Source organism: Pavona decussata, unplaced genomic scaffold (assembly GCF_977016875.1).
Source record: "Pavona decussata unplaced genomic scaffold, jaPavDecu1.1 SCAFFOLD_381, whole genome shotgun sequence".
Taxonomy (NCBI): domain Eukaryota; kingdom Metazoa; phylum Cnidaria; class Anthozoa; order Scleractinia; family Agariciidae; genus Pavona; species Pavona decussata.
This window is the reverse complement of record NW_028145755.1, coordinates 2,344,419-2,369,948: the sequence shown is the minus strand read 5'-3', so window position 1 is coordinate 2,369,948 and position 25,530 is coordinate 2,344,419. Positions and strand designations below refer to the sequence as shown.

At 39.6% G+C, this 25,530-nt stretch overlaps 2 protein-coding genes across 2 annotated transcripts; both read left to right on the top strand.

Annotated features, from left to right (window-relative positions):
- The first annotated feature begins 871 nt into the window (after positions 1-871).
- Positions 872-8,532, top strand: LOC146452095 (uncharacterized). The gene is made up of 5 exons (XM_085098532.1): positions 872-1,029; positions 3,176-3,348; positions 4,597-4,797; positions 5,401-5,500; positions 7,011-8,532. The coding sequence occupies exons 1-5, from the start codon at positions 957-959 to the stop codon at positions 7,247-7,249; spliced, it is 786 nt and encodes a 261-aa protein (XP_084954658.1). The 5' UTR covers positions 872-956; the 3' UTR covers positions 7,250-8,532.
- Positions 8,533-15,576: 7,044 nt separating this feature from the next.
- On the top strand, positions 15,577-25,526 carry LOC146452094 (uncharacterized). The gene is made up of 5 exons (XM_085098533.1): positions 15,577-15,769; positions 22,516-22,649; positions 23,310-23,507; positions 24,014-24,113; positions 24,340-25,526. Exons 1-5 carry the CDS (start codon positions 15,682-15,684, stop codon positions 24,570-24,572), a joined length of 753 nt encoding a protein of 250 aa, XP_084954659.1. The 5' UTR covers positions 15,577-15,681; the 3' UTR covers positions 24,573-25,526.
- The last annotated feature ends 4 nt before the right edge of the window (positions 25,527-25,530 follow it).

The following is a 25,530-nucleotide window of genomic DNA, read 5'->3' as shown; positions in this document are numbered from 1 at the left end:
ACGACAAGGTCTCCATTCAAACCGTCACCAATTTCATCTCAACATTGCGGCACCAGACTGAAAATTTGTTTTCTTGCTATAATTGAAACACGTTGTTTTCATTTCTTGAAAATCACAGTTAGCTCCAGCTACAAGTTTTATCAAGAAAATTAACGATAGTAAAACAACATGACGTTTCGAAGACTTCATACTTTCAATACCTATAAATATGCCTTTCCGTTATTTCCATTTTACTCATTTGACAATGACGATATGAAGTCGTCGAAACGTCATGTTGTTTTACTATCGTTAATTTTCTTGTTGAAATGTTTCTCTAAATCGTCTTTTTTACAAGTTTTATGCCGAATAAATTGATTGTGTGACTATCGCAAAAGAAAATAAAAACGCTATTTGAGCTAAAGTGATCAGTAAGGGCTGGTTGTGATATGCTTGCTTATTAGCGATTGGAATCTGTCGACATGGGCCGTTGGAAGAGTTTTTGGACTGCAAGTTGAGAGAAAGATCTGGCCCCAGTTGTTCAAAGGCCGGATAACTTTATCCGCTGGATAAGGCGCTATACAGTGTCTAAAATATACTTCACGTTAAGCGTTGTCCAAGGTTTTCGTACACTCCCAAACTTAACTCTGGTTAGAGTGTGCATATTCGCTTGTACAAGAGAAAATACCGAAATCTTTGCACAGATTGAAACTGTTGGATAGTGACTTATCCACAGGATAAAGTTATCCGGCCTTTGAACAACTGGCCCCTGGGTAAGAGCCTATTCAAAAACCGTATTTTCCGGGAAACAAAACGCGATTCTACGAAACCTGCAAAACCGGTCAAACAGGAAATATGCTGAAGCCCCAGCCAATCAAATCACCGTTTTCCCACCCTTGATTCATCAACGACTTGGCAAGGGTTTTTTTTTAATTAAGCACTGTTTGTTCAACTTTGCTTTGCTACGTCTTTTCGTAATAATGGCGTCTGGAATAATTTGTAGCACTGGCTTTTTGTTTCTTATTCTTAGCCAAGTAATTCCTTCAACTACAGGTTAGTTTTATACAATGTTTTTATGTTTTTTGGATTACAGAACTGCACCACTAAGCGGCGACTCACATGCTCCACCATTTTTTTATTTATGATGAAATCAGTTCTTTCCTTAGTTTAAGTTTATGTCGCCTTGTCTTTCCTCGACTTTGTCAGTTGGATACTGATATACAGCACATTTTAAGCAATTTCAATTAACCAGGTCCTTATTGCTAAGAGAAAGTCATCGAATGTCAGATCCTGGAAGCTGATTTCTCGGAATTCAGTTTGCTGCACGCGATCCAGGCAATGTTTCGTGGAAGCACTGAACAGGTTATAAATTTTAATTTTTAATAGTGGATAATTTGAATCCTAGAGTTCGACATAAATTTATTTATTGCGATTCTCAGGTATTAACAATAAATTCGGGAAAGCTGACGAGCCAATAAATGAGAGCCGTGAACGCTGTTACCGTTTGATCGGAACCGATCCAAGTTCTCGGAATCGAAGAAGGAAACTGAATTTACCCGCATCACTCACATCTCAACCGCTAAAGGAATTAATCGCCGTTAAAAAATGTTGTATTTGCATGAAGGAAAAGTAAAAATTTCGTAAATTTGCCGAGGCAGGCTATTGGCTCATTTTGGTTAGTATTTTTCGATATTTTTTGACGTTTATTTCTATCCAGTATAGGGAAAGTCTTTAAAGCGTTAATTTGATAATGTCTTGTGGACGACATACGATAAAACAAAAACTTACATCGAATAGGCTGGGAACAGCTGGCAGTGTAAATATTTTGCTGATAACATTAAGTCGGGTCTCCATGGACCTTCTTTCATCCCCTCGCTCATGCTTTCATTTGGAATCATATCATTCGTAGTCTCTTAAACTGTTCCCAAGCTTCATATCATTCAGCATTATCCTTATGATTTACGTGCATGTATCAAGAATCTCAATCAAAACTTTTCATCGCTGGTTTCCTCGTTGCACGAGTCAAGTTTGAGTAATGAGTAAAGTTCGAGTTATAGATTCCATTTCTTCTTCATGTGTTTACTTGTTCCTTTTGTTTCGTTTTTGACTTGATATCTTTGATTGTGATGTGCTTACTCCTCTATATGCAGAACATTTTTTAGGCATTAAAATACCTAAAATGGTTAAACTATGTGTAATCGATTTAGATCCTAAGTGCTTCAGTTCTCTTTCACCCAAATTCCTGAAATTCTCGGCGCGGTACACGGAATTGAATGGAACAGAAATTTCCAGAAAAAATCTTCCAGAAGGATCCCGAAAATCCTCGCGTTGCCAGGATGGGGACCCTTCAACCCCACTGAACCCAACAATTTCGCGAAGAAAATTTAATGAAACAGAAACCTTGTGTGAAAATGTTTCGATGTAGGAATAGCTCAGTCTTGTCTTTCGGGGAGCTCAGTGAAGGACTGTGACTTTCTGTTCCGTTAACTCCACAGAGGTTACCGGAAAATCAAACCAGATTTCTTGCCGGTGTGCAATGGAAAGCGTTCCCTATCCGTTTACAGTTTCCTTGTCTCACACGTCATCTGTTTGGCGCCGTTTTCTATCCCAGTTGACTATTATTTGAAGCTTTCTTTTATGTTTCTCACTCTTTTTTTTGTTCAGCCTCTGCGGAAGTTTGTGTTGCAAACTGAAATATCGGGCAAATTTGTCATTCATACATTCGGTTGTTTTAGCCATTTCGTTTATTTTTCGCCACCTCCACCATCAGGATCAGTCTTTCATCTATATTTTGCATTGAGACTCAAAAGTTAGAAACCCTGTACAGCATAATAAATAGCAGCACAGACAATTACTTTTCAGTAGCTTTTATTTAAATGGCAACAATTAACAATTTAATGCATAGACTTGGAAGTAAAAACCACATTAGACAATTAAGAATCAAAAGTTAGAAACCTTGTACAGCATAAATAAATAAACAATAACACAGACAAACACTTTTCAGTAGCTGTCATTTCAATGGCGACAATTAAGAATTTAATACATAGACTTGAATTTTACAAACACATTAGATTATTCGACCTGGGTCTGTCGTAATTATCGAAATGGATATTCTCCATTGTCGTCTACAGAAGTTGACGTAACAGTAGATTTTGCTGATCCGTTCGGTGTACCTTAGCTAATATGTTTTGATCTTTAGCCGACTATTATGAGCCTGACCAACATGCAGAGATAGAAAGTGACAGTTCCAGCACTTCCTGCTCCGCCAGTAACGGTCTAAACCTGGGGGACGGTTGCACCCTTAGTGACGACTGCAGCACAATCACATGCAAAATGGATTTTGCTAACGAACAAATCACATTCAAGCTGAAGGTATTCATTTAAGCAACTCAACCAGGGCCGGGTTGTTCGAAAGCCGAATAACGCTAATCCACGATTAAAATTAACCGAGGTTTTCAACTCGCTCATTAAAGATTATTTTAAAGGCTCGTTTTAATCTAATGGCAAAGAAAAGTCTAAGGCAAAACCTGAGGGACAAAAATCTTTTGAACGAATCCTTACGGATTAGTAAATAAACTCGAATCAAAGTTCACGTAAACTCAGGATTAGCTTAATCGGGCTTTGAACAACTGGGCCCAGAAGTTTAAGAACGCATGCAGGAGATGGCTGAGAATTAAAGGCAGGGTCTTGGCTATTTTACCCTTTCTCCTCTTTCTTTCTTCTTCTTCTCCCCAAGTTTTTCTCATGTGTAATCTTAAACGTTTTCCGAAGTCTTGGTGTCGGTAAGGGCAGGGTAAACCAGCTCTTGGGGGGAAGACACAGTGGGGGAGGGGCAAGAATAGTTACCACTAAAAACTGAATTACACAAAGCCACGCAGAAATAATTAAATTGGTGAAGCAGAGTGTAAACCTGTGTTGAATATTTTTTTTCCTGCTCTCGTTTCAACTGGTTGAAATATGAATGAACGCGGGGTTAAAAGGGTAATTAATTTCCGGAGGAAAAACAAAAACTAACGACCTTCGAGGCATTACACTTGTTCTGTTCCAACCGCTTGGAACATTTGTACAAAGTTGTCATTTCTCCATTACGAAAGTTTTTTGATCCAGTACTGATGAAATTGCGAGTTAAATTTGGAACGAATGGAAAAAATCCTTTCTACTTGACACGGAAAGTTTCAGTCGTGATTCAATACAATACAATACAATACAATATTTATTTTGCCATATACAACATTTACAGGTGGAAAAAATGAAGAAAATTGATGAAAGAAAATAAATGGCGAGAAAACCTGAAAGAAACCACGAGGCTTATGATGAAGAGTCAAATGATGAAATATTGCAGGACACAAACTAAAACCACTGAGCTTAGCTCAGCTCAGTGCAATCTTAGCATTTCGTCGGTCTGGTGTACATTGCGGGTCACTTTAAGCAGTTCCCGATAAGCGTCCTGTAGTTAGCACGCTGTTTTATGACGCCTGTTGGCAAGTAGTGGTCATTTATTTCAGTCCCACACTGGTAAATAACCTAACTATTCAGAGTGAATATTATGGTAGTTGCCCGAACTGAACAGAAGCACACATGTAACAAATGATCTTGAATCCAAAATTTATCACTCATTAGATCAATAAGTGTGATAGTCCCGTATCTGTAACGGCCTCAATGGATGTCCCGGATCTGGATATCACGTGGTCTAAAACTTACACCAGTGATGACATAGTTGAAGTCCCAGGATTCACTACGTCTCTGCCTGGTTTCTCAGCTGGTGTGTACGTTCAAGTGGAGTTCACTAACAACGACAACACCGACCAACTGCGCTTGAAGGTTAGTACTTCTTGTAAAGTATATGGACGCTTAGTCAAAACGCAAACAGACTGAAGTTATACGAACGAATAAAGGCTAAGGTTGCCCAGTGTCTGTAGGACTTTCTTAAGCCTTCATGGTCAATCCATTCTAAGACAAGCGGCCAAATCTGTTTCAATCCGTTACTGTAGTTCCTAGTCCCCTATACATCCCGCAGTCAATCTGATAATCAGATTGACTGCGCGAAATATAGAGGACTAGGAACTACAGTAACGGATTGAAAATATGAACGCTGCCGCGAATGAGTGATGTAAGTCCAGGATTCGACTGGACACAGGGTACAATTAAGTTGTTTTTGGGAGGTTAATTACTGGACGAGAAGTATTGCACGTATCAACAAAATTACCCCGTGATTTCTTTATTCTTTTCGAAAAGATGTCGGTTCACTTACAGAGGTTTTAAACCCATCCTTGTTTCCGAGGTACTACTGAAATATTCGTCTTCGCATGCATCACCAGTGGGGTAAGACAAATCCTTGCAAGAAATAAATTGTCTCTACTGTTTTTAGTTAAAAAACATCAACTACGAAAATGTAAAACAGGATGATTACTCGTCTTTCCTCAGGTGAACCTCCTGGTGGGAGGAACAGTTTTGGGCCACACTTCTTACCCAATTAAAGTCACTGTGTTAGACGGAGACCTGCCGATCTCAACCGACGATTGTGGCAAGTATTGATCATAATTTACCACAAAATAGTTTCATTAAATTCACGATATATAAAAGATTTAGAGAAAGCATGCTTCACTTGCGCCATCAAGCCAAATAACTGATCTGAACTCATAAAAGGAACTTTCACGCTGACAGCAAATTGACGTTAAATTGTTGGAAATAATGTCTAAATTCTAAATTTCAGTTTGTAAAGTAGAAATCGCATGTTAGTATTTTAGCCGCCATTTTAGATTTTATGACGTCATACATTTGAAGCTATTATCAGTAAGCAGAAGGACAAAGCAGAAGTTTTGTTGTGTGAAACAATCGGACATCCATATGACGTCATGAAATCCAACCTGGCGACGTCCGGGAAATTTAAAAACGGAAAACGACGATAATCAAATCCTGTTTTGTCCAACACAGAAAAATTATTTCCATATCTTACAACGAAACTTGAAATTTGATTGTATTTTCAATTTATTTCAAGAGCGGAGGTTTCCTTGAAGAAAAGTCCCTTTTTTATAGATTACTAGTAGCTAGAGCATCTGACCGGTGTGCGAAATGTCAAAGATTTGACTCCCGCTCGGGAAACAAACTGACTTGTTTTTTGAACGACTAGGGAAACGCAGAGAGCTTAAAAGGGCAATGTTGCGGAGATTTCTCTGCTCAAATATGATATTTTACAAGGTACCTTTCCCCCAACACCAAATTGCGCTCAGAACACCGAGAAGAAAATATTAAGTAATTTCTCTTGGGAAGAACGGATGATAATCTGTCTTTTAAGTGATTTCCTTAAAATACACAGGTAGAACTTGAAAAAAAAAATGGCCCCGTTTTTCAAGTTGTAATCCAATTCAGTACTAGCTGTCCGCAGCCAAAGATAATTAGAACTAGTTTCTGTGCACTAAAAGGGTTGTTGTAAACCAAAAAAATCATTCTTTTAAAGTTCTTATCCATGCAAGTGTACTTTTGGTCATGATTCAAAATAACACTACAATAGTTGACATTGCCCCTTTAACATCATTTTGTCATTTATCACGCTGTGGCAAAGATAAGAGAGCGAGATGGAGCATAGTAGAGTATACAAGAAAAGTTCGATGAACGCACGCACTGAAAAACCTTGACTTTAGCGTTGAATTCCCTCAAACATTTCGTAAAAGGGATGATATTTTTATTGTCTACTAGAATGTAAAAGTATTATAAGTATTAATGATATTAGTATATAGTATTTGTTAGTATTTCTTTAGAATTAGAAACGACGTTTTTAGGTAACACGACCCCACAAGTTCTGATTGCTTTGAAAATCATCGTGTTCAAATAAAAGTTATGGTTATGCTTATGGTTATCAAGAGGTGATATTTTACATTAAGATAGCTTAAATACGTGTTAGAGGCCTACTGTCACTATCTGATTGTCATAAGAATTGGGGAAAATAAATTCCGAACTGTAGGGAATCGAGATAATTAATACAGCTTGCAAATTGTAGTTCAGTCTTTTCATCTAACACACGTTCTTTGGTTTAGGATTCTTTGGATGGTTTATCGACTTGCCTGTTATCGCCAAAGTAGCAGTGATTGGTGGAGCGATTTTGCTCATCAGTATCATCGCATGTTGTTGCTGCTGCTGCTGTGGCTGCTGTGGCTGCTGCAGGTCCAGGGGAGCCAACCAAGGCACTGTTATCATGACACCTGGTGCCCCAGGTGTCAGGGCAACCAGTACTAAGAGCAACGTCCCAATGCGACCGCTGGTCGAGGAGGCCTGAGCCGGTGGCTCCACAATGTACTATGCAGCATCATTAGCTTTCTTTTTTTGTCTTGTATGTATTTCTCGTTTCTTAGTGCGCTAACATTTGCTTTGTAGACGTAGACTAGGCTGCGTGCATCATAAGTAGTCGGATAGGAAGATACAAGTTGGAGAAACTTATCTTAGTCTCCCTGACAGCTTTATCTGTTGTAAAGTACGTATCGCTTCTTATCCCTGTTAAAGTATCAAAGAAAATACATTTCTAGCTAATCCAGCAGCTTGAAGTATCAGAATTCTGATCGAGAGAAATTAACATGGAGTTTGGGAAGACAATCCTTTTGGGGGGAGGAGGGGCGGGGACAAAATTTCACTAGACTGCTCCTGTATATTCTAACACGGAAATCCGATGGAACCTCACCTTACGACCATCCCGTTTATTCGGCTACCGATTACTTTCTTAGATTGTGAAAAGCTGATCAACGTTCCTCGTCATGGTGTCTGAGTCCAGCTATTGTTGACGGTAAGACTCAGAAACTGTTAACTGGAATAACACCATTCGGTCTTGTCCAACTGTCCTCCTTGATGACACTGATTGTCTCTTGTAGCTCGTGCACTCTCACTTGATTTTTGTAGTTATTGATTGTCAGACCAGACACCTGTTTTGAATTTCGCAGCCTTTTCTTCAGGGACACCCAACAGTTCATTCCGATGGCTATCAGTCGGGAGGTCTTGATCGCCCCAGAGATTCGGATTTAGTTGGAAAGAGAATCTCAAAGCGAAATGTCGGCTAAAAATTTCTTACCACGGGAAAACTTATTGCTTTGGCTTTCGAAGAAACAAATGTCGTTAAAATACTGAAACAGCTCAGCTAGCATTTTCGTAACGCCAGCAACAGTTAGTAAATTCGGGCAATTAGATTTAGTTCACTAAAACGTTCTTCGACTTAAATGTTACGCTAAGCTTCCAAACAGATCAATTTCTTTGACTTCACAAAAGTATGGAAACAGAGAGAGGAACTTTTAAGTATTTTTCTGAAATGATCTCGTTGGGTGCCGCTGGTATCTTTGCGTGGAGAAATTTTAAAGTAGTTGTGTTTTGAGTTAATTATGTATAATGATTCCGTGCGGTTTGTAGTAGCTGCTGCAGTTATGTAACTATTCGGGTTAACTGTTGGAACCTGGAAGTACGTTATTAATTTGTTACTTTTGTATAAGCATTTCTTTGTAACTTGTATTTTTTCTTTTAAATAGCTGTAACGTTTGTGTAACGTTTTGTAGTAATTAAAATTTTTGGAAAAAAAGATAGCCAGATGAAAATGTTCGGCAAAGATTTTACAAGCTACCACATTTCTTTGACACTTAATTTTACTCTGAAAACAATGGCCACGTGGCGGAAAGAGGAAAAGGCCTTGCTGGGTGTTTGAGAGAGAGGTCTGGGTAACAGACTTCCTTATTTTTCGAGAAACAAAACGTCGGGCTCTGCAAACACTGAAAAAACCGGTCAAACAGGAGATACGTTGTAGCCGTCAATCAAATTACCAAGCCTTTGAAGGCGAATAAATGCATGAATAGCTCTTTATATTTCAGAGTACTTCATGTTTCTCCGTGATAATGGCGTTTGAGCGAAGTTGTACCACTCCTCACCACACAGGACACAAAAGGAACTTCAAAGGAGAATTTTTTTTATAGAAAAATCGTTTCTTATATTGCCTTCAAACTCGGTACTTTTTCCCCATACCCTATAACGCAACGGTCATCTTGATGCTCAAATTACGTGACGCTGATGTTTATGTTACAAAGGTCAACACAAATCGTAGACCTTGGGCTCCCTGTGGTGTGACCAATAAAAGATATACGTCGTGACAACCGTCACCAATTAAATCTCAACGTTGTGCGACAGCGCGTGCGTCTTGGTGGGTTTTCGCCTATCGTCCACACTAAAACGCCGATGAAAACGGAGACTTTGGAAAACGGTTTCCAAAGTGGAGACTTTTGAAAACGCATCGTTTTGAAAATGCTTCGTTTCTAGTGTGGACAGGTGAAAACGGAGACTTTTTAAACGGTGACGTAAGAAAATCGGAGAATTTATACAAGATGGCGGATGCTCTTGTGATGTTGATACATGCACAATCCCAGATCCCAGTCGTTTCGTCGTTCTCGAGCGTTTTGGTGTGGATAGGTGAAAACGATACGAAAAAGCTAGTGTCAGGATGAAAATATGAAAGTGGACACTTCAAAACGCATTAGTGTGGCTGGGACCAGGCTGAAAATTGTGTTCTTGCTAATTAAAGCAAATTGCGTGGCCAATTTTTGAAAAGAAAAAAACCCTATTTGAGTTTATGCAAGAACGGCTGTTTGCGACATCAGTTTCTTTATTATTAGCGATTAGTCCACTCGGAGTCTCTCGATAAGGCGAGGAAAACCCCGTCAAGTTAGGAGAGGTTTTTGCGCTGCAAGTTGTGAGAGGGATCTGGGTAAGAGGCAATTTAAGTACCGTATATTTCAAGGAAGAAAACGCGATTCCGAACACTGGAAAGCGGTCAATCAGGAAATTTGTGGAAACCCTGCTAATCAAATCCCCAAGTCGTCAAAGGGTGGAAAGTGGCATAGTGCATTTGTTATCACTGTTATACAATTAAAATAGGCTCTTTTCTAAGTAAAAGTTTCAACGTTGTTTTTATTGAATTTGGTCCTTATTCGGGATACTTTAATCATTAAACGGTATTTCAGTGTTGATAATTACTCCCAAATATTGCGGTTGGAATAACAATGATTTTATTGTGTAAGTTATTTTGATGCACTTGTATTTTGTTAAGAGAATTGAGATGAATTGAGTAGTGTAAGTCACAGACAGGGGACACTTTGCCTCCTTAGCCGGGCTACCTGGAACTGTCTAGATTATCTTTAGTTGTGTTTTACAAGTGACACAGTTGAACCAGCGTTAGTAGTGTCTTTCAACAAAATAGATTGTTGAAGACATGGTTTTGCTTATGCTGAACAAAAGATGTTTTCTTCTGGTACCAAATTAGTGTGAAGGAAAACTCATGTTTGAACCCTAATACCAAGTAAATTTTACGACACGCTTAGATCCCTAGGGCCATAAACAAGTGAAAAATGCCGACTTTTGGGGAAATTTGGGCATTCTTGACGAAAAAACCTAGACCTGTCCCTTGCAAAAAAAAGTCAATTTTTGGACGAAAGACAAATATTATTTAAAGCTTCGAATTCCAGTCGAAAAAGTGTCTCCGTCCCCTAAGACACTTTATAGGCCTAGCAAAGAACCAAGGACAGAGAAATACCACAAAAAAGATAAAGTCAGGGTAAGAGATAAACAAAAATTCTTTGTCAGAGCGTTATTTCCTCTTAAAAATGATTCCAAAGGGCGTTTTGCGACAAACTCGGATCCCTAGGGACATAATCAAGTAAAAAATGCCGACTTCAAAATTTGCTTATTTTTGACCAAAAACCCTGGACTAACCCCTTAGAAAAAAATTCGATTTTTGGAAAAAATACAGATATTCTTTTAAAAGCTTCCAATCGAATCAGTGTGTCCAAAAACGTTCCATGAGACATTTTTAGGCCTCCCAAGGGACCAGGGACAAAGAAATAGCCCACAAAAGATGAAGTCAGGGTGAGAGATAAACAGTAACGTCTTGTCAGGGTGTTATTTGCACTTAAAAATGATTTCCAAGGGCGTTTTGCGACACACTTTGATCCTTAGGGACATAAACAAGTGAAAAAGGTCGACTTCAAAATTTGGTCATTTTTGACCAAAAACCCTGGACTAACCCCTTAGAAAAAACTTGATTTTTGGACAAAATACAAATATTCTTTTAAAAGCTTCCAATCGAATCAGTGTGTCCGAAAACGTCCCCTGAGACACGTTTTAGGCCTCCCAAGGGTCCAGGGACAAAGAAATAGCCCACAAAAGATGAAGTTAAGGTGAGAGATAAACAGAAAACTCTTTGTCAGGGCGTTATTTGCACTTAAAAATGATTCCCAAGGGTGTTTTGCGGCACACTGAGATCCCTAGGGACATAAACAAGTTAAAAATGTCGACTTCAAAATTTGGTCATTTTTGACCAAAAACCCTGGACTAACCCCGGAGAAAAAACGTCGATTTTTGGACAAAATACAAATATTCTTTTAAAATCTTCCAATCGAATCAGTGTGTCCGAAAACGTCCTCTGAGACACATTTTAGGCCTCCCAAGGGACCAGGGACAAAGAAATACCACAAAAAAAGATGAAGTCAGGGTGAGAGATAAACAGAAAATTCTTTGTCAGGGCGTTATTTGCACTTAAAAATGGTTCCCAAGGGCGTTCTGCCACACACTGAGATTCCTAGGGACATAAACAAATTAAAAATGTCGACTTCAAAATTTGGTCATTTTTGACCAAAAACCCTGGACTAACCCCTTAAGAAAACGTCGATTTTTGGACAAAATACAAATACTCTTTTAAAATCTTCCAATCGAATCAGTGTGTCTGAAAACGTCCTCTGAGACACATTTTAGGTCTCCCAAGGGACCAGGGACAAAGAAATACCACAAAAAGATGAAGTCAGGGTGAGAGATAAACAGAAAATTCTTTGTCAGGGCGTTATTTGCACTTAAAAATGGTTCCCAAGGGCGTTCTGCGACACACTGAGATTCCTAGGGACATAAACAAGTTAAAAATGTCGACTTCAAAATTTGGTCATTTTTGACCAAAAACCCTGGACTAACCCCTTAGAAAAAAAGTTGATTTTTGCACAAAGTACAAATATTATTTGAAACGCTTCCAATCGAATCAGTGTGCCCGAAAACGTACCCTGAGACACTCTTTATAAGACTCCCAAGGGACCAGGGACAAGGAAATAGTCAACAAAAGATGAAGTCAGAGTGAGAAATAAACAGAAAATTCTTTGTCAGGGCGTTATTTGCACTTAAAAATGATCCCCAAAGGCGTTTTGCGACACACTGAGATCCCTAGGGACATAAACAAGTTAAAAATGTCGACTTCAAAATTTGGTCATTTTTGACCAAAAACCCTGGACTAACCCCTTAGAAAAAACTCGATTTTTGGACAAAATACAAATATTCTTTTAAAATCTTCCAATCGAATCAGTGTGTCCTAAAACGTCCTCTGAGACACATTTTAAGCCTCCCAAGGGACCAGGGACAAAGAAATACCACAAAAAAAGATGAAGTCAGGGTGAGAGATAAACAGAAAACTCTTTGTCAGGGCGTTATTTGCACTTAAAAATGGTTCCCAAGGGCGTTCTGCGACACACTGAGATTCCTAGGGACATAAACAAGTTAAAAATGTCGACTTCAAAATTTGGTCATTTTTGACCAAAAACCCTGGACTAACCCCTTAGAAAAAGTCGACTTTTGGACAAAATACAAATATTCTTTTAAAAGCTTCCAATCGAATCAGTGTGACCGAAAATGTCCCCTGAGACACGTTTTAGGCCTCCCAAGGGACCAGGGACAAAGAAATAGCCCACAAAAGATGAAGTTAGAGTGAGAGATAAACAGAAAATTCTTTGTCAGGGCGTTATTTGCACTTAAAAATGATTCCAAAGGGCGTTTTGCGACAAACGGAGATCCCTAGGGACATAAACAAGTTAAAAATATCGACTTCAAAATTTGGTCATTTTTGACCAAAAACCCTGGACTAACAACACCTTAGAAAAAAGTCGACTTTTGGACAAAATACAAATATTCTTTTAAAAGCTTCCAATCGAATCAGTGTGACCGAAAATGTCCCCTGAGACACGTTTTAGGCCTCCCAAGGGACCAGGGAGAAAGAAATAGCCCACAAAAGATGAAGTCAGAGTGAGAGATAAACAGAAAATTCTTTGTCAGGGCGTTATTTGCACTTAAAAATGATTCCAAAGGGCGTTTTGCGACAAACGGAGATCCCTAGGGACATAAACAAGTTAAAAATATCGACTTCAAAATTTGGTCATTTTTGACCAAAAACCCTGGACTAACAACACCTTAGAAAAAAGTCGACTTTTGGACAAAATACAAATATTCTTTTAAAAGCTTCCAATCGAATCAGTGTGTCCATAAATGTCCCCTGAGACACTTTTTAGGACTCCCAAGGGACCACGGACAAAGAAATAGCCCACAAAAGATGAAGTCAGGGTGAGAGAAAAACAGAAAAGTCTTTGTCAGGGCGTTATTTGCACTTAAAAATGATTCCCAAGGGCGTTTTCCAACACACTGAGATCCTTAGGAACATAAACAAGTTAAAAATGTTGACTTCAAAATCTGGTAATATTTGACCAAAAACCCTGGACTAACGCCTTAGAAAAAAGTCGATTTTTGGACGAAATAAGAATATTCTTTTAAAAGCTTTCAATCGAGTCAGTGTGTCCGAAAACATCCCCTGAGACACGTTTTAGGCCTCCCAAGGGACCAGGGACAAAGAAATAGCCCACAAAAGATGAAGTCAGGGTGAATGATAAACAGAAAATCCTTTGTCAGGGTGTTATTTGCACTTAAAAATGATTCCCAAGGGCGTTCAGTGCGACACAGTGAAATCCCTAGGAACATAAAAAAGTAGAAAATGTCGACTTTAAAATTTGCTCATTTTTCACCAAAAACCCTGGACTAACAACGCCTTAGAAAAAAGACAATTTTTGGACGAAATACAAATATTCTTTTAAAAGCTTTCAATCGAGTCAGTGTGTCCGAAAACGTCCCCTGAGACACGTTTTAGGCCTCCCAAGGGACCAGGGACAAAGAAATAGCCCACAAAAGATGAAGTCAGGGTGAGAGTTAAACAAAAAAAGTTTTGTCATGGCGTTATTTGCACTTAAAAATGATTCCCAAGAGACATTTACGACATTCCGAGATCCCTAGGAACATAAACAAGTGAAAAATGCCGACTTCAAAATTTGGTCTTTCTTGCCAAAAACCGTGGACTCATGGAAAAAAGTCAACTTTTGACTAAATACAAATATTCTTTTCAAAGCTTTAACTTGAATCAGTGTGTCCAAAAACGCCCCCTGAGACAGTTTGTGGTCCTTCCAAGGGACCATGGATAAAGAAAGAGCCAGCAAAAGATAAAGTTAGGGTGAGAGTTAAGCAGAAATGTCTTTGTCAGGGCGTTATTTGCACTTAAAAATGATTCCCAAGGCCCTTTACGTCATTCCGAGATCCTTAGGGACATAGAGAAGTGAAAAATGCCGACTTCAAAAGTTGGTCATATTTGGCCAAAAACCATGGAAAAAGTCGATTTTTGAACAAAATATAAATATTCTTTTCAAAGCTTCCAATCGAATCAATGTGTCCGAAAGCGTCCCCTGAGACACTTATTAGTCCTCCCAAGGGACCAGGGATAAAGAAATGGCCATCAAAAGATGAGGTCAGGATGAGAGTTAAGCAGAAATATCATTGTCAGGGCGTTATTTGCACTTAAAAATGATTCCCAAGAACTCTTTACGACATTCCGAGATCCTTAGGGACATAGACAAGTGAAAAATGCCGACTTCAAACGTTGGTCATATTTGGCCAAAAACCATGACTTACCCCTCTGAAAAAAGTCGATTTTTGCATGTTGTTGCTGCTGCTGCGACTGCTGCAGGTCCAAAGCATGTGACAAGTTATGGGACAGTTGTGCCCAAGCCTCTGCCAAGGCAGCCAGGACCGTCCCGAGGCAACGGCTTATCGAGGGAGGAATGAGGAAGGACGGAGGACTGAGGACGTACGAAGGAATGCGCCAAGGACGGAGGACCGAGCCGAGGACGGAGGACTGATGAAGGACGGAGGACTGAGGGAGGACGAGGGACTGAGCCGAGGACAGAGAACCGAGGAAGGACGGAGGACTGACGAAGGACGAAGGAATGCGCCGAAGACAGAGAACTGAGGAAGCACGGAGGACTTAGCCGAGGACGGACAACTGAGGAAGGAAGGAGGACTGACGAAGGACTGAGTACTTAGCCGAGGACGGAGGACTGACGAAGGACGGAGGACTGACGAAGGACGGAGGACTTAGCCGAAGACGGAGGACTGAGCCGAGGACGGAGAACTGAGGAAGGACGGAGGACTGAGGAAGGGCGAAGGAATGTGCCGAAGACGGAGAACTGAGGAAGGACGGAGGACTGACGAAGGACTGAGGACTTAGCCGAGGACGGAGGACTGAGAAAGGACGTCGGAGGACTCAGCCGAGGACGGAGGACTGAGGAAAGACGAAGAAATGCGCCGAGGACGGAGGACCAAGGACTGAGGAAGGAAGAAGGAATGCGCCGATCACGGAGGACTGAGCCTTGCTGGGTGTTCGAGAGAGAGGTCTGGGTAAGAGACTTCCTTAATTTCCGAGAAACAAAACGCCGTGTTCCGAGAAAACTGGAAAAGTGCTCAAATAGGAAATATGTTTAATCTGTCAATCAAATCGACAAATCTTTGAGGGCGAAAAATCTGCATGAATTAACATCTGTTTATATTTCGCAGTACTCCATGCTTTCTGTGATAATGGCGTCTGAACGAATTTGTTGCATTGCCTTCTTTGCTTTTATATTTATCCAAGTAATTTCATCAACCTCAGGTAAGTTTTTATATAAAGCTTGTATTCTAAAAGACCTTCACTAAGGACTTAAGACCTTATTCACCCAGGGGTTCACATATACTTTTACTTAATGCTTATAATTTTTAAAAATACAGTCAACGTTTCGCATTCGACACACTCATACATGAGTAGGACATAGGGTGCTTTAAAGTTTACAATTTCACACACTGATTGAAACTCGAACCCGAAGCTGAGTTGGTAACAATTAATTCCGAGAAGGAAAGGACGCCTGTGAGCAACTGCGTTGTCAGAAATGTCCAAGAAACATTTAATTTCCGGGTATCGAGAAAAGGTTGCCCGTAGCAATCTCTCTAAATTGTCTAAATTAAGCACGTCTTTTATATAAAAAACTACCAAAGGAATATTTAACAATTATTCACCGAAGTGGAGGTGAATAGTGATGAATATTTACCGAGCCGCGGCGAGGTAAATATCCATCACTTTTCACTTCCACTTCGGTGAATAATTTGTTTTTAGTATATACCACACGAGCAGAATAACTAGCGGACCAAAAAATTACAATTTTATTTCTGACAATATACCGACAGAGGGTATGAAATTTTAAAATCTCGCGCGAAACGTGGTAAGTGATTTCTTATCGTAGAAAGTTCTGTCTCGTTTTCTTGCAGACAAATAAAACTTTTGGAGACACTTGTTTAGTTCCTACAGTTTTATTTCTTAAATTTTTCTGTGAAACTCGTCTTTGTTGAAATCATGCTGAAAAATATTAGATGTTTCATTGTTTTCATTGTAATTTTAGTGCTCGGCAGTTTTCGTAAACAAGGGATTGTATTTTCATTTTACGCCTTAGAATATGAGATTGAAAAGATTAACTAACTTACCATTTAATGCCATCAAACCAAACTTTGTTGCCTTTTATGTATTTTTATTTTTAACAGCCGCCTCGTTTATCGAAATAATTTCCTCTTAAGTAACCGTGGCGAAACGGGAAGCCATCTTGTTTCTCTTTGGCTGCTCCAAGCAAGCCAATCAGCGCGCCTGATTGTGTGGTATATACTAAACCTTATTGTTTGAATACAGCTATTTCAATTAACGTTGTCGGATCAAAGCTTAAAGCTTAAAGGCATCTTCAAAGAGGCTGCCAGCTCATCCACTTGATATCCTAAAATTTCTTTCATTCAAATGGCTCGCCATCGTATAAAATTATCTTCACTGGACGGACGAGGCATAGCTGATTTTGATGAACTTATTCTCAAAAGAATCCACAGAATCTTGAGGTCTTGTCTCACAGCTTTATACTTTGATCCGACAACGTTAATTGAAATAGCTGTATAACGAAGCCTTTTAACAACGCGAACAAAATCTACGCGTTATAAAATTAACGCGAATTTTCGAAAAGTTATGTTTACTCGAATGTCTGCGTGGTATATGTTTACATGCATTTAATTAACGCGAATTGGATGTTTTATGCGTAATAATTTCTATAGCAAGCTCCCGGGCCCGGGAGCAAGCTGTGCTTTTCACGAGACAAAACAATAACGTCCAACAACAGAACTCGATGTTTAATACCGGTAAACCATATTCTAACTAGTCATACCAACAAAGGCACAAACGTGAAGAACTTGGTTCTTCATTTCAAAATCTGTAAAATAAAATTCATCACTGGTTTAAGAAGTTATTACGTGTATCGCAGAAGCTGGAAACCATTTTTAAAGCTACAGCTCGCCTTTAAGCAAGCGGAAGGCAACAAACGACCGGTTTGCAGTCACTTGGCAAACAATATTGCCAGCAACCCTATTCGCTTCTACTGCCGAACATATTCCAATAGAACTGAGCCGATATATTCTGTGTGCACTGCAGACAGAGCTGACAGAAGAGGTGAAGTCAAATCTATTCAATACAAGTCATCTCCGCTTATTAAAGGCGGTCTGGAAATTCCTACTGAGGTTACTGTAAAATGGGAAGACAGAAAGGCGATGGACATTTTGCACAAGAAAGTAGACGAAGTGAGCTATCCCTTTGGAGATAACGATCGTTACATTGAGGAATCTAAAGACATTTTAAAATCAATATTGAATGACGATGTGTCGACTGACTTTGACGGAGAGGTAGATGACGTGAAACTTTGTTTGAAATGAAGGTGGCTTAAAATAATGATGCTGTAAAATAGTGTGATTTCAATTAACAATGACGAGAAATTAAGGTTCATAAAATTAAGACGCACCGTTAATTTTCTATAATAAGGTTAACCGTACGATATTGTAAGACATTCTCAGTTAATATTATTGTTTTTATGTTATACACGGCCACACAAGCTTGTACCTTGAACTGTCACCGTGTTTAAAAAAAGGTTGTATGCATGCAGTATCGTATTCGCTTTAAAAAAAACGAAATAAGAATTTCTTAAATACACCAGCGCTAACAACTGACCTAGCGATTTAGAATTCTGACATTTTTTTAAGCGCCTTTTTCACATTCAGTGCATACAGAATCTTCACAGGGACCTTAAGCAAAGACGACGGCGACGCCAACAAAAACGGAACTTGAATTACATTCGCGTTTTCTGAATAAGTTTGTGATAATTTCTATTCATTTAGTTTGTGTAATGTGGACAAACTATCTAGGAGCTAACGCCGTAGGGGCGACTTCAAAGTTAAGAAGGAGAAAGGGAAATTAATCATCATGTGTTCATGTTCTCCCGCTTTTCCAAAAAACCTTGAATGTGGCCATTTCACCTTATTGTTTTGCAGAGGATATAAAAAAAAAACATACCAAAGTTTGTAAAGCACGTAAAGAGCCAGTGTTTTGCTAATTGAAACTGTTGTTTTCTGATCATGACGTTCTCTTGCTTTCGTTGTCGTCGCTGCTTAATGCCCCTAAGGCCCGGTTCATACGTCGAACTTTACATGAGCCGAACCTAATCATTTGGTTCGGCGCATGTAAAGATCGACGTATGAATCAGTTAGGATCGACAGATTTGTATTTGGGTCGACCCGCCGTTCTATTCGACTGCACTAGTCGTATAGAACGGCAAAAGTTCGACTTTGATTCAGACGTCGAACTTTTCATGTGCCGAACCAAATGCATACGTTACGTATAAATTATATCAATTATATCTATCCCAGAGGCCTGTGCATTCCATCGACTTGGCATGTGCGCAAAGGACTTCATTCTGAAAAAGATGGCGGGAAAAGAAGAATGTGCTTGTTCTTCTTGTTTCGAAACAACTGAATATACTTGTCTAAGATGCGAAAGATTTAAAAAAAAATCTATTCTTGATGTGCACACGCACTTCAAACCGACAGAAACTTTCCAATACAGGCTATATCAAAGGCGAAGCCGCAAGACTTTCCAGAACAAAATCTTCAAAAACAACATTTGAAGAAAACATTACTCTATTCAAACAGAAATTACGCAACAGAGGTCACCTCGATAACCTTATAGATAAAACTCTTTCGGAAGCCAACCTCCGCGAAAGAATGTAGGCACTACAAAACAAACTAAAAACCCGCAAAAACATTTTGAAGTTTGTTTTGGAATATCGCCCTTCTGTGCCTAACCTAAAACAATTCATGTGAGTAAATACAGGGGCCATAATCAGGGATGGAGACCGTAAGCGTGGGGTCCACGCGTCCCCATGTGTTGTACCAAAAAATATATTTTTAGAAAAAAATGCCCCCCCCCCCCCCTTCACGTCATAAACCCGCGTGAATACACGAAAATTTGCGTGGGGATACTACCTTATATGTGACACGGAAAGCAGTTGAGAAAAAAATCACTAAAGATAAAAAAGTCCTTACGTGTCTGAGTACATGTCCGTAGAGTGTAAGCTTTTTTTCATTCATTCAACAGTAGCAACGCACGCAGCGCCACCGTTTAGGCGCATTTTTGACTTTACTGTGAGAGTCATGTGATCAATAGGCCGCTTATCCCAACTTCCCCCGTCTTCTTTCAATTGTTACCTTTTCTTTGTGAGAGTCTGATTCCTTAAATGTGGGCACTGAGGAGATATTCCCTGGTAGAATTTTAAAATTTGGACGCCATTTTTTTGAACGAGTATAAAAAAAATTTCAATTTCTCCACGCGCGATCCTGGCCGTTTATACGCGTGCGCGCACGCGCGTATGGCGCATTTTTTTTCTAAAAATAGATTATTTGGTACAACACATGGGGACAAGTCCAAAAGTCAAAATGGCGTATCGTTACGGTCTCCATCCCTGATTATGGCTCCTGGTAAATGACACTTTATAGAAAATCAGCCTCTGCCTAGGGAGATCTACAAAGACCCTTCCTTACTTTCGTGCAGAAAAGGGAGATCTTTGAAAGACGTACTCGTAAGAGCAAATTAGCTTTGAAGGTCATATTCTTCCTATCTCGACCAGTAGGAGCCGTGTTAAGCCTGTCTTTATTATTTTAGCAAACAAGCCCTTCCATGTCAGAATTCATCTTTCCCGCCATTTTGAATCTTGTTGAGTAAAAACAACAGCCGCTGACCACGAAAATCTACTTTCTCACTTTAGCTTTAATTAAGTTCGACTTCAGGTAGGTTCGACGTCTGAATCAACTGTCGAACTTAATTATTTGGGTCGACCTTAATAGGTATTAGGTTCGGCTCGTGTAAAGTTCAACGTATGAACCGGGCCTTAGGCCCGGTTCATACGTCGAACTTTTCATGAGCCGAACCTAATCATTTGGTTCGGCGCATGCAAAGATCGACGTATGAATCAGTTAGGATCGACAGATTTGTATTTGGGTCGACCCGCCGTTCTGTTCGACTGCGCCAGTCGAATAGAACGGTAAAAGTTCGACTTCGATTCATACGTCGAACTTTACATGTGCCGAACCAAATGCACACGTTACGCATAAATTAAATAAATTATATCTATCCCAGTGATCTGCGCGTTCCATCGACTTGGCATGCGCAAAGGACTTCATTCTGAAAAAGATGGCGGGAAAAGAGGAACGTGCTTGTTCTTCTTGTTTCGAGAGAACTAAATAAACTTGTCTGAGATGCGAAAGATTTAAAAAAAAAAAAATCTATTGTTGATATGTACACGCACTTCAAACCAACAGAAACTTTCCAATACAGGCTATATCAAAGGCGAAGCGTCAAGACTTCTCAGAACAAAATCTTCAAAAACAACATTTGAAGAAAACATTACTTTATTCAAACAGAGATTACACTACAGAGGTTACCTCGATAACCTCATAGATAAAACTCTCTCAGAAGTCAATTTCAGCGAAAGAATATCGGCACTACAAAACAAACAAAAAAAGCGCAAAAACATTTTGCCGTTTGTTACGGAATATCGCCCTTCTGTGCCTAACCTAAAACCATTCAGATGAGTAAATGGCACTTGATAGAAAATCAGCCTCTGACAAAGACCCTTCCCTACTTTCGTACAGAAAGGGGAGATCTTTGAAAGACGTACTCGTAAGAGCAAATTAGTATTGAAGGTCATATTCTTCTTATCTCGACCAATAGTAGCCGTGTTTGGCCTGTCTTAATAATAATAATAATAATAATAATAATAATAATAATAATAATAGTAGTAATTTGTTCACTTAATAAAGCGCCTTTAACATTAAAATGATCAAAAGCGCTTTACATGAATTTAAAAATTTTATATAAAAATATAATAACTATAAAGAAATTATAAGAAATATCAATAAAAACTAATACTAAAATAAACTATTGACCACGTCCAATTCCATTTTACCAAACAAGCTTTTCCATGTCAGAACTCATCTTTCCCGCCATTTTGAATCTTGTTGAGAAAAACAACAGCCGCTGACCACGAAAATCTGCTTTCTCACTTGAGCTTTAATTAAGTTCGACTTCAGTTAGGTTCCAGTTCGACGTCTGAATCAACTCCCGAACTTAATTATTTGGGTCGACCTTAATAGGTATTAGGTTCGGCTCATGTAAAGTTCGACGTATGAACCGGGCCTTAAAGTACGCGTTCGCTGAACTCATGCATGTACTTTGAATAGGTTTGATCCTCATCGACCAATATTACTCTTAATCTCATCTCTTTGCTTTCAAATATATCGACTTAGATTGTAATCTTTTAGAATGGTCATCCACCGGATCATTCACTGAGTTTATTTCGACAGAACTTCATAGAGCGAATAACACAGCCAAACTCAGTGAAGAGTTTTGAATTAATAATTAATTAACTAATTATTTACCGAGGGGGAGGACAGCCTTCCGCTGAACCTCGAAAATGAAAACTGAAAAATTGTTTATCCGAAAAATTAGCATTCTTAACACAGACTTTTTAGGGCAAAATGGAACTCTTAGCTTTCATTATGACGTTTGCCCGCACTTAGCACACATGTGAGTTAAAACTGAAGCGTAAAATCATTGCTCGGGTAGCCAGGTGACCCCTGGCTATTTACATGCAAAAACGATCGGTCTAGTGTGTAAAAACTTCACTGCTTTTTGTAAAGAAATGTATGAAAAGCTGGCCCGCCGGCAAGGGAGCCCGGTTAGGCGGGTAGTCCTGCGGGTCAGCCGCCCTAATCGTTGTGATTGGCGTCCTCGAAATACATTAAACCTAACTGATCACTTTTGTTCCTTTGTAGTTCATAAACATCTGGTTGCATTTTGTTGTACTTTGTCTATCATTGTGAACTTTTTGCTTAAGAATCAACACAAGGAACTTGTTTTCACGCCTATTTTAAAACTGCTTTCAGCTTTTACTGAAATATTCTCCAAAGCTACTTTAAGAGGAATCTTAATCAACATGTTCTGTTTTTTAGCTGACTTTGGTAGCGGCTCTTCCTGCTCCGGTGTGACGCCAACCCTGGGTAAAGGATGCAGGATCAGTGACGACTGCAGCACGATCACGTGCAACATGGACTTTGTCAACAAACCAATCACATTCAAGCTGGAGGTATTCATTTAATGAAATCAACCAGAAGTTGAAGAACGCAGGAGACGGCGGAGATCGGGAGGTCAACTGTACACTTATCAATAGGAAACGTTTTGATTAGAGACGAGGAGGTTCAAAGAGGAAACAACATAAGACACGCTTTACATCTGGGGATATGCTTAGCTTTGTTAATTTTCATTGCTACCCAGTGCGGGATATTTCGCCATTTGCGACGGTCACGCCTGTGACCTGCTTCCTGAGCCTTTAAAGCACGCACAATAACAACCCCTTTTGATTTTACTGAAGGTAGACACTACCCCATTGTTTTGTTGTTTCTCCCAGATGAAATGCAATAAACACGTTTATCGAATTCAGTGTAGGATTCTAGCAAGGTCTGTTGGACAAGTGTTTATTTCCTGTTTTCCCGTGATGTGATTGTGTTGCCAGCACAAAGGAATATAAACTTTGTGCTTTCTTTTCCAACTTCTAACCCTGTTTCATGATCTTTGATAGGTTTGCAACACCAGGCTTTTCAGAAAGAATCCGATCATCAGTTGTCCTGCCCCAGCACTACCCATCTCTGTTTTGATGTTTAGTCGTTTTTGACTATCAGATTTGAATAGAGTAACAAAATTAATTCATTGAATAAAAACTTATTTTGCTAAATTTATCACCCATTAGATCAACAAGTGTGATAATCCCGTCTCTGTAAAGGCTTCGATGAATGTCGCGGATCTGGGAATCACGTGGTCTCACACTTACACTAGTGACGACATAGTTGAAGTCCCAGGGTTCACTGCGTCTCTGCCTGGTATCTTCTCCGCTGGTGTGTACGTTCAAGTCACTAACAACGACAACACCAACCAACTGCGCTTGAAGGTAAGTACTTCTTGTAAAGTACATTGTGCTGTCTTGATCAGACAATATACTTACGCCAAAGGAATGAAAGTGTATGAACAACGATGTAGACTAATACACGCTACCCTGGGTGAGAGGTCTAAGTCCTGGGTATATGACCTGTGTAAGTTGATACTGAACGAGAAAATGTCGCATGCACCCATGAAATTGTCGCTGTTTTCTCCACCATGTTTTCTTTTAAGTACAAGTTAGCGTCAAACAGACTAAGCGCCTCAAGTCAGGGTTGAAATTCCATCTTTGGGTGCATTATCATTAGACAGAAGCACATTACAGTAGAGCACTTTGCAGAACGATATCGTGTTATTCTGATCATAAACGATGCCAACTAGGGACCAGAGGGTGTTATTGCATGACCCCTTAGGCACCTTATGGGAAACTAAAGCTTTAGGGTTCCAGGAACGTCGTTATTTTAAAAAACATCAAAAATGGAAAATCAACAAATTGTATTATTGCTCGTCTTTCTTCAGGTGAAGCTCCTGGCGGGAGCAAAATTCTTGGACCAGGGTACTTACCCAGTGAAAACCACCGTATTAGACGGGGACCTGCCGATCTCAACTGACGACTGTGGCAAGTATTGATCGTTCTTTAACGATATGCAAAATAATCAGTAGCGGTATCAGGACGTTGCTATATACGAAGTAAGTAAGTGCCTGAGCTCGAAATAAGTCTCCCCATGGCTTGGCGTTTGAAGGATGTTACCTATTAGGTCTAACCTTGTCTCAGTAAAAATAAGTAAGGTATAACTCTTATTCTTCTTTCCTTCATCTAACACATTCCGTTTGGTTTGGTTTAGGATGGTGGAACAGCATGGATGACATCACCAAAGCAGCAGTGATTGGTGGACTGATTTTGTTCATTCTTATCATCTCATGTTGTTGTTGTTGCTGCTGTTGCGGCTGCTGTGGCTGCTGCAAGTCCGCTCCATCACACCAACGCACTATTATTGTGGCACCTAGTCATCCAGCTGTCATGGCAACCAGTGTTAACAGGGCCATTCCAATGCGACCGCTGTTCCAAACTGCTTGAACTGATGGCTCCACTGGTGTCCTTACCAGTTGATTTTCATTTCACACTGTTTTCCTTTATCTTCCTCCTTTGTTTATGTCTTTCATCAACTGAGCTGTGGTTTATCCACTAGATAAAGTTCTTTGTTCTTTTAACAAATGGGCTTGTGATAGGAACCTCAGAAGAAAACCGATAGATTAAAAAAATTATTTTCCATTGTCATATCTTACTCTAGATTTACCTCTTTAAATCAAAACAGGCACAAATGGAATCTCTATTTCATACCAAAATAATTCAGGAACCATAAAGCTGTTTTCAATTGAGAATCGAAAACAGAATCAAAATAATCACTCCAGCCAAATCACAGCACACGCATACAACACAATGAACCAATGAGAACTCGAGCCAAGTACAATTTAATGCTTTAAGCGCGGGAAACAATCGCGCGGATCACGACTTGATTTTCCTTCTTGGTCTTAGAGGTTTTTACCATTAGTAATTCGAGTCCTTGCAGTCCCGAGGGACTTATTTAATTTCAGGCCTCCGCAACGAGCACTAATTAGAGAGAGGATGGGAGGGCTTTCTGCAAATCATGACCTTTATACAAACCTCGAACTAGCTTTTACAGTTTAAACTCAAACCTGACTGAAACATATTAATGGTTGCATGTCACAATGTGCCCCTCAGGGCTCCAAGCTCTGTCATTAGCCAACGGCTGGTTGATGAAGCCTGAGCCAGTGGCCGCACAGTGTGCTTGGCAGTAGCTGTTTTTGTTGTAGCTGTTTTCTTCGTTTATTGGTTCGTTATTGTATGCTTTATAGACAAGGCTTCGTGCATTGTAAGTGGTCTAATGACGAGTTAAAAGTTGGAGAAAGGTCTTTTAGTCTCCCCGACAGCTTTATCCGTTGTAAAGTAGTTATCGCTTCGTAACACTGTAAATAAACATAATAAAAAAATAAATTTCTGGCTAACGGGCTGC

Bases quoted from the DNA above. Each gene is read 5' to 3' on its own strand.
- LOC146452094 (XM_085098533.1), top strand. From the start codon at position 15,682: ATGCTTTCTGTGATAATGGCGTCTGAACGAATTTGTTGCATTGCCTTC. The intron at 22,650-23,309 runs GTATTCATTTAA...ATCACCCATTAG, and splicing joins CAATCACATTCAAGCTGGAG to ATCAACAAGTGTGATAATCC. The intron at 24,114-24,339 runs GCAAGTATTGAT...GGTTTGGTTTAG, and splicing joins GATCTCAACTGACGACTGTG to GATGGTGGAACAGCATGGAT.
- LOC146452095 (XM_085098532.1), top strand. From the start codon at position 957: ATGGCGTCTGGAATAATTTGTAGCACTGGCTTTTTGTTTCTTATTCTT. The intron at 4,798-5,400 runs GTTAGTACTTCT...GTCTTTCCTCAG, and splicing joins CCGACCAACTGCGCTTGAAG to GTGAACCTCCTGGTGGGAGG. The intron at 5,501-7,010 runs GCAAGTATTGAT...TCTTTGGTTTAG, and splicing joins GATCTCAACCGACGATTGTG to GATTCTTTGGATGGTTTATC.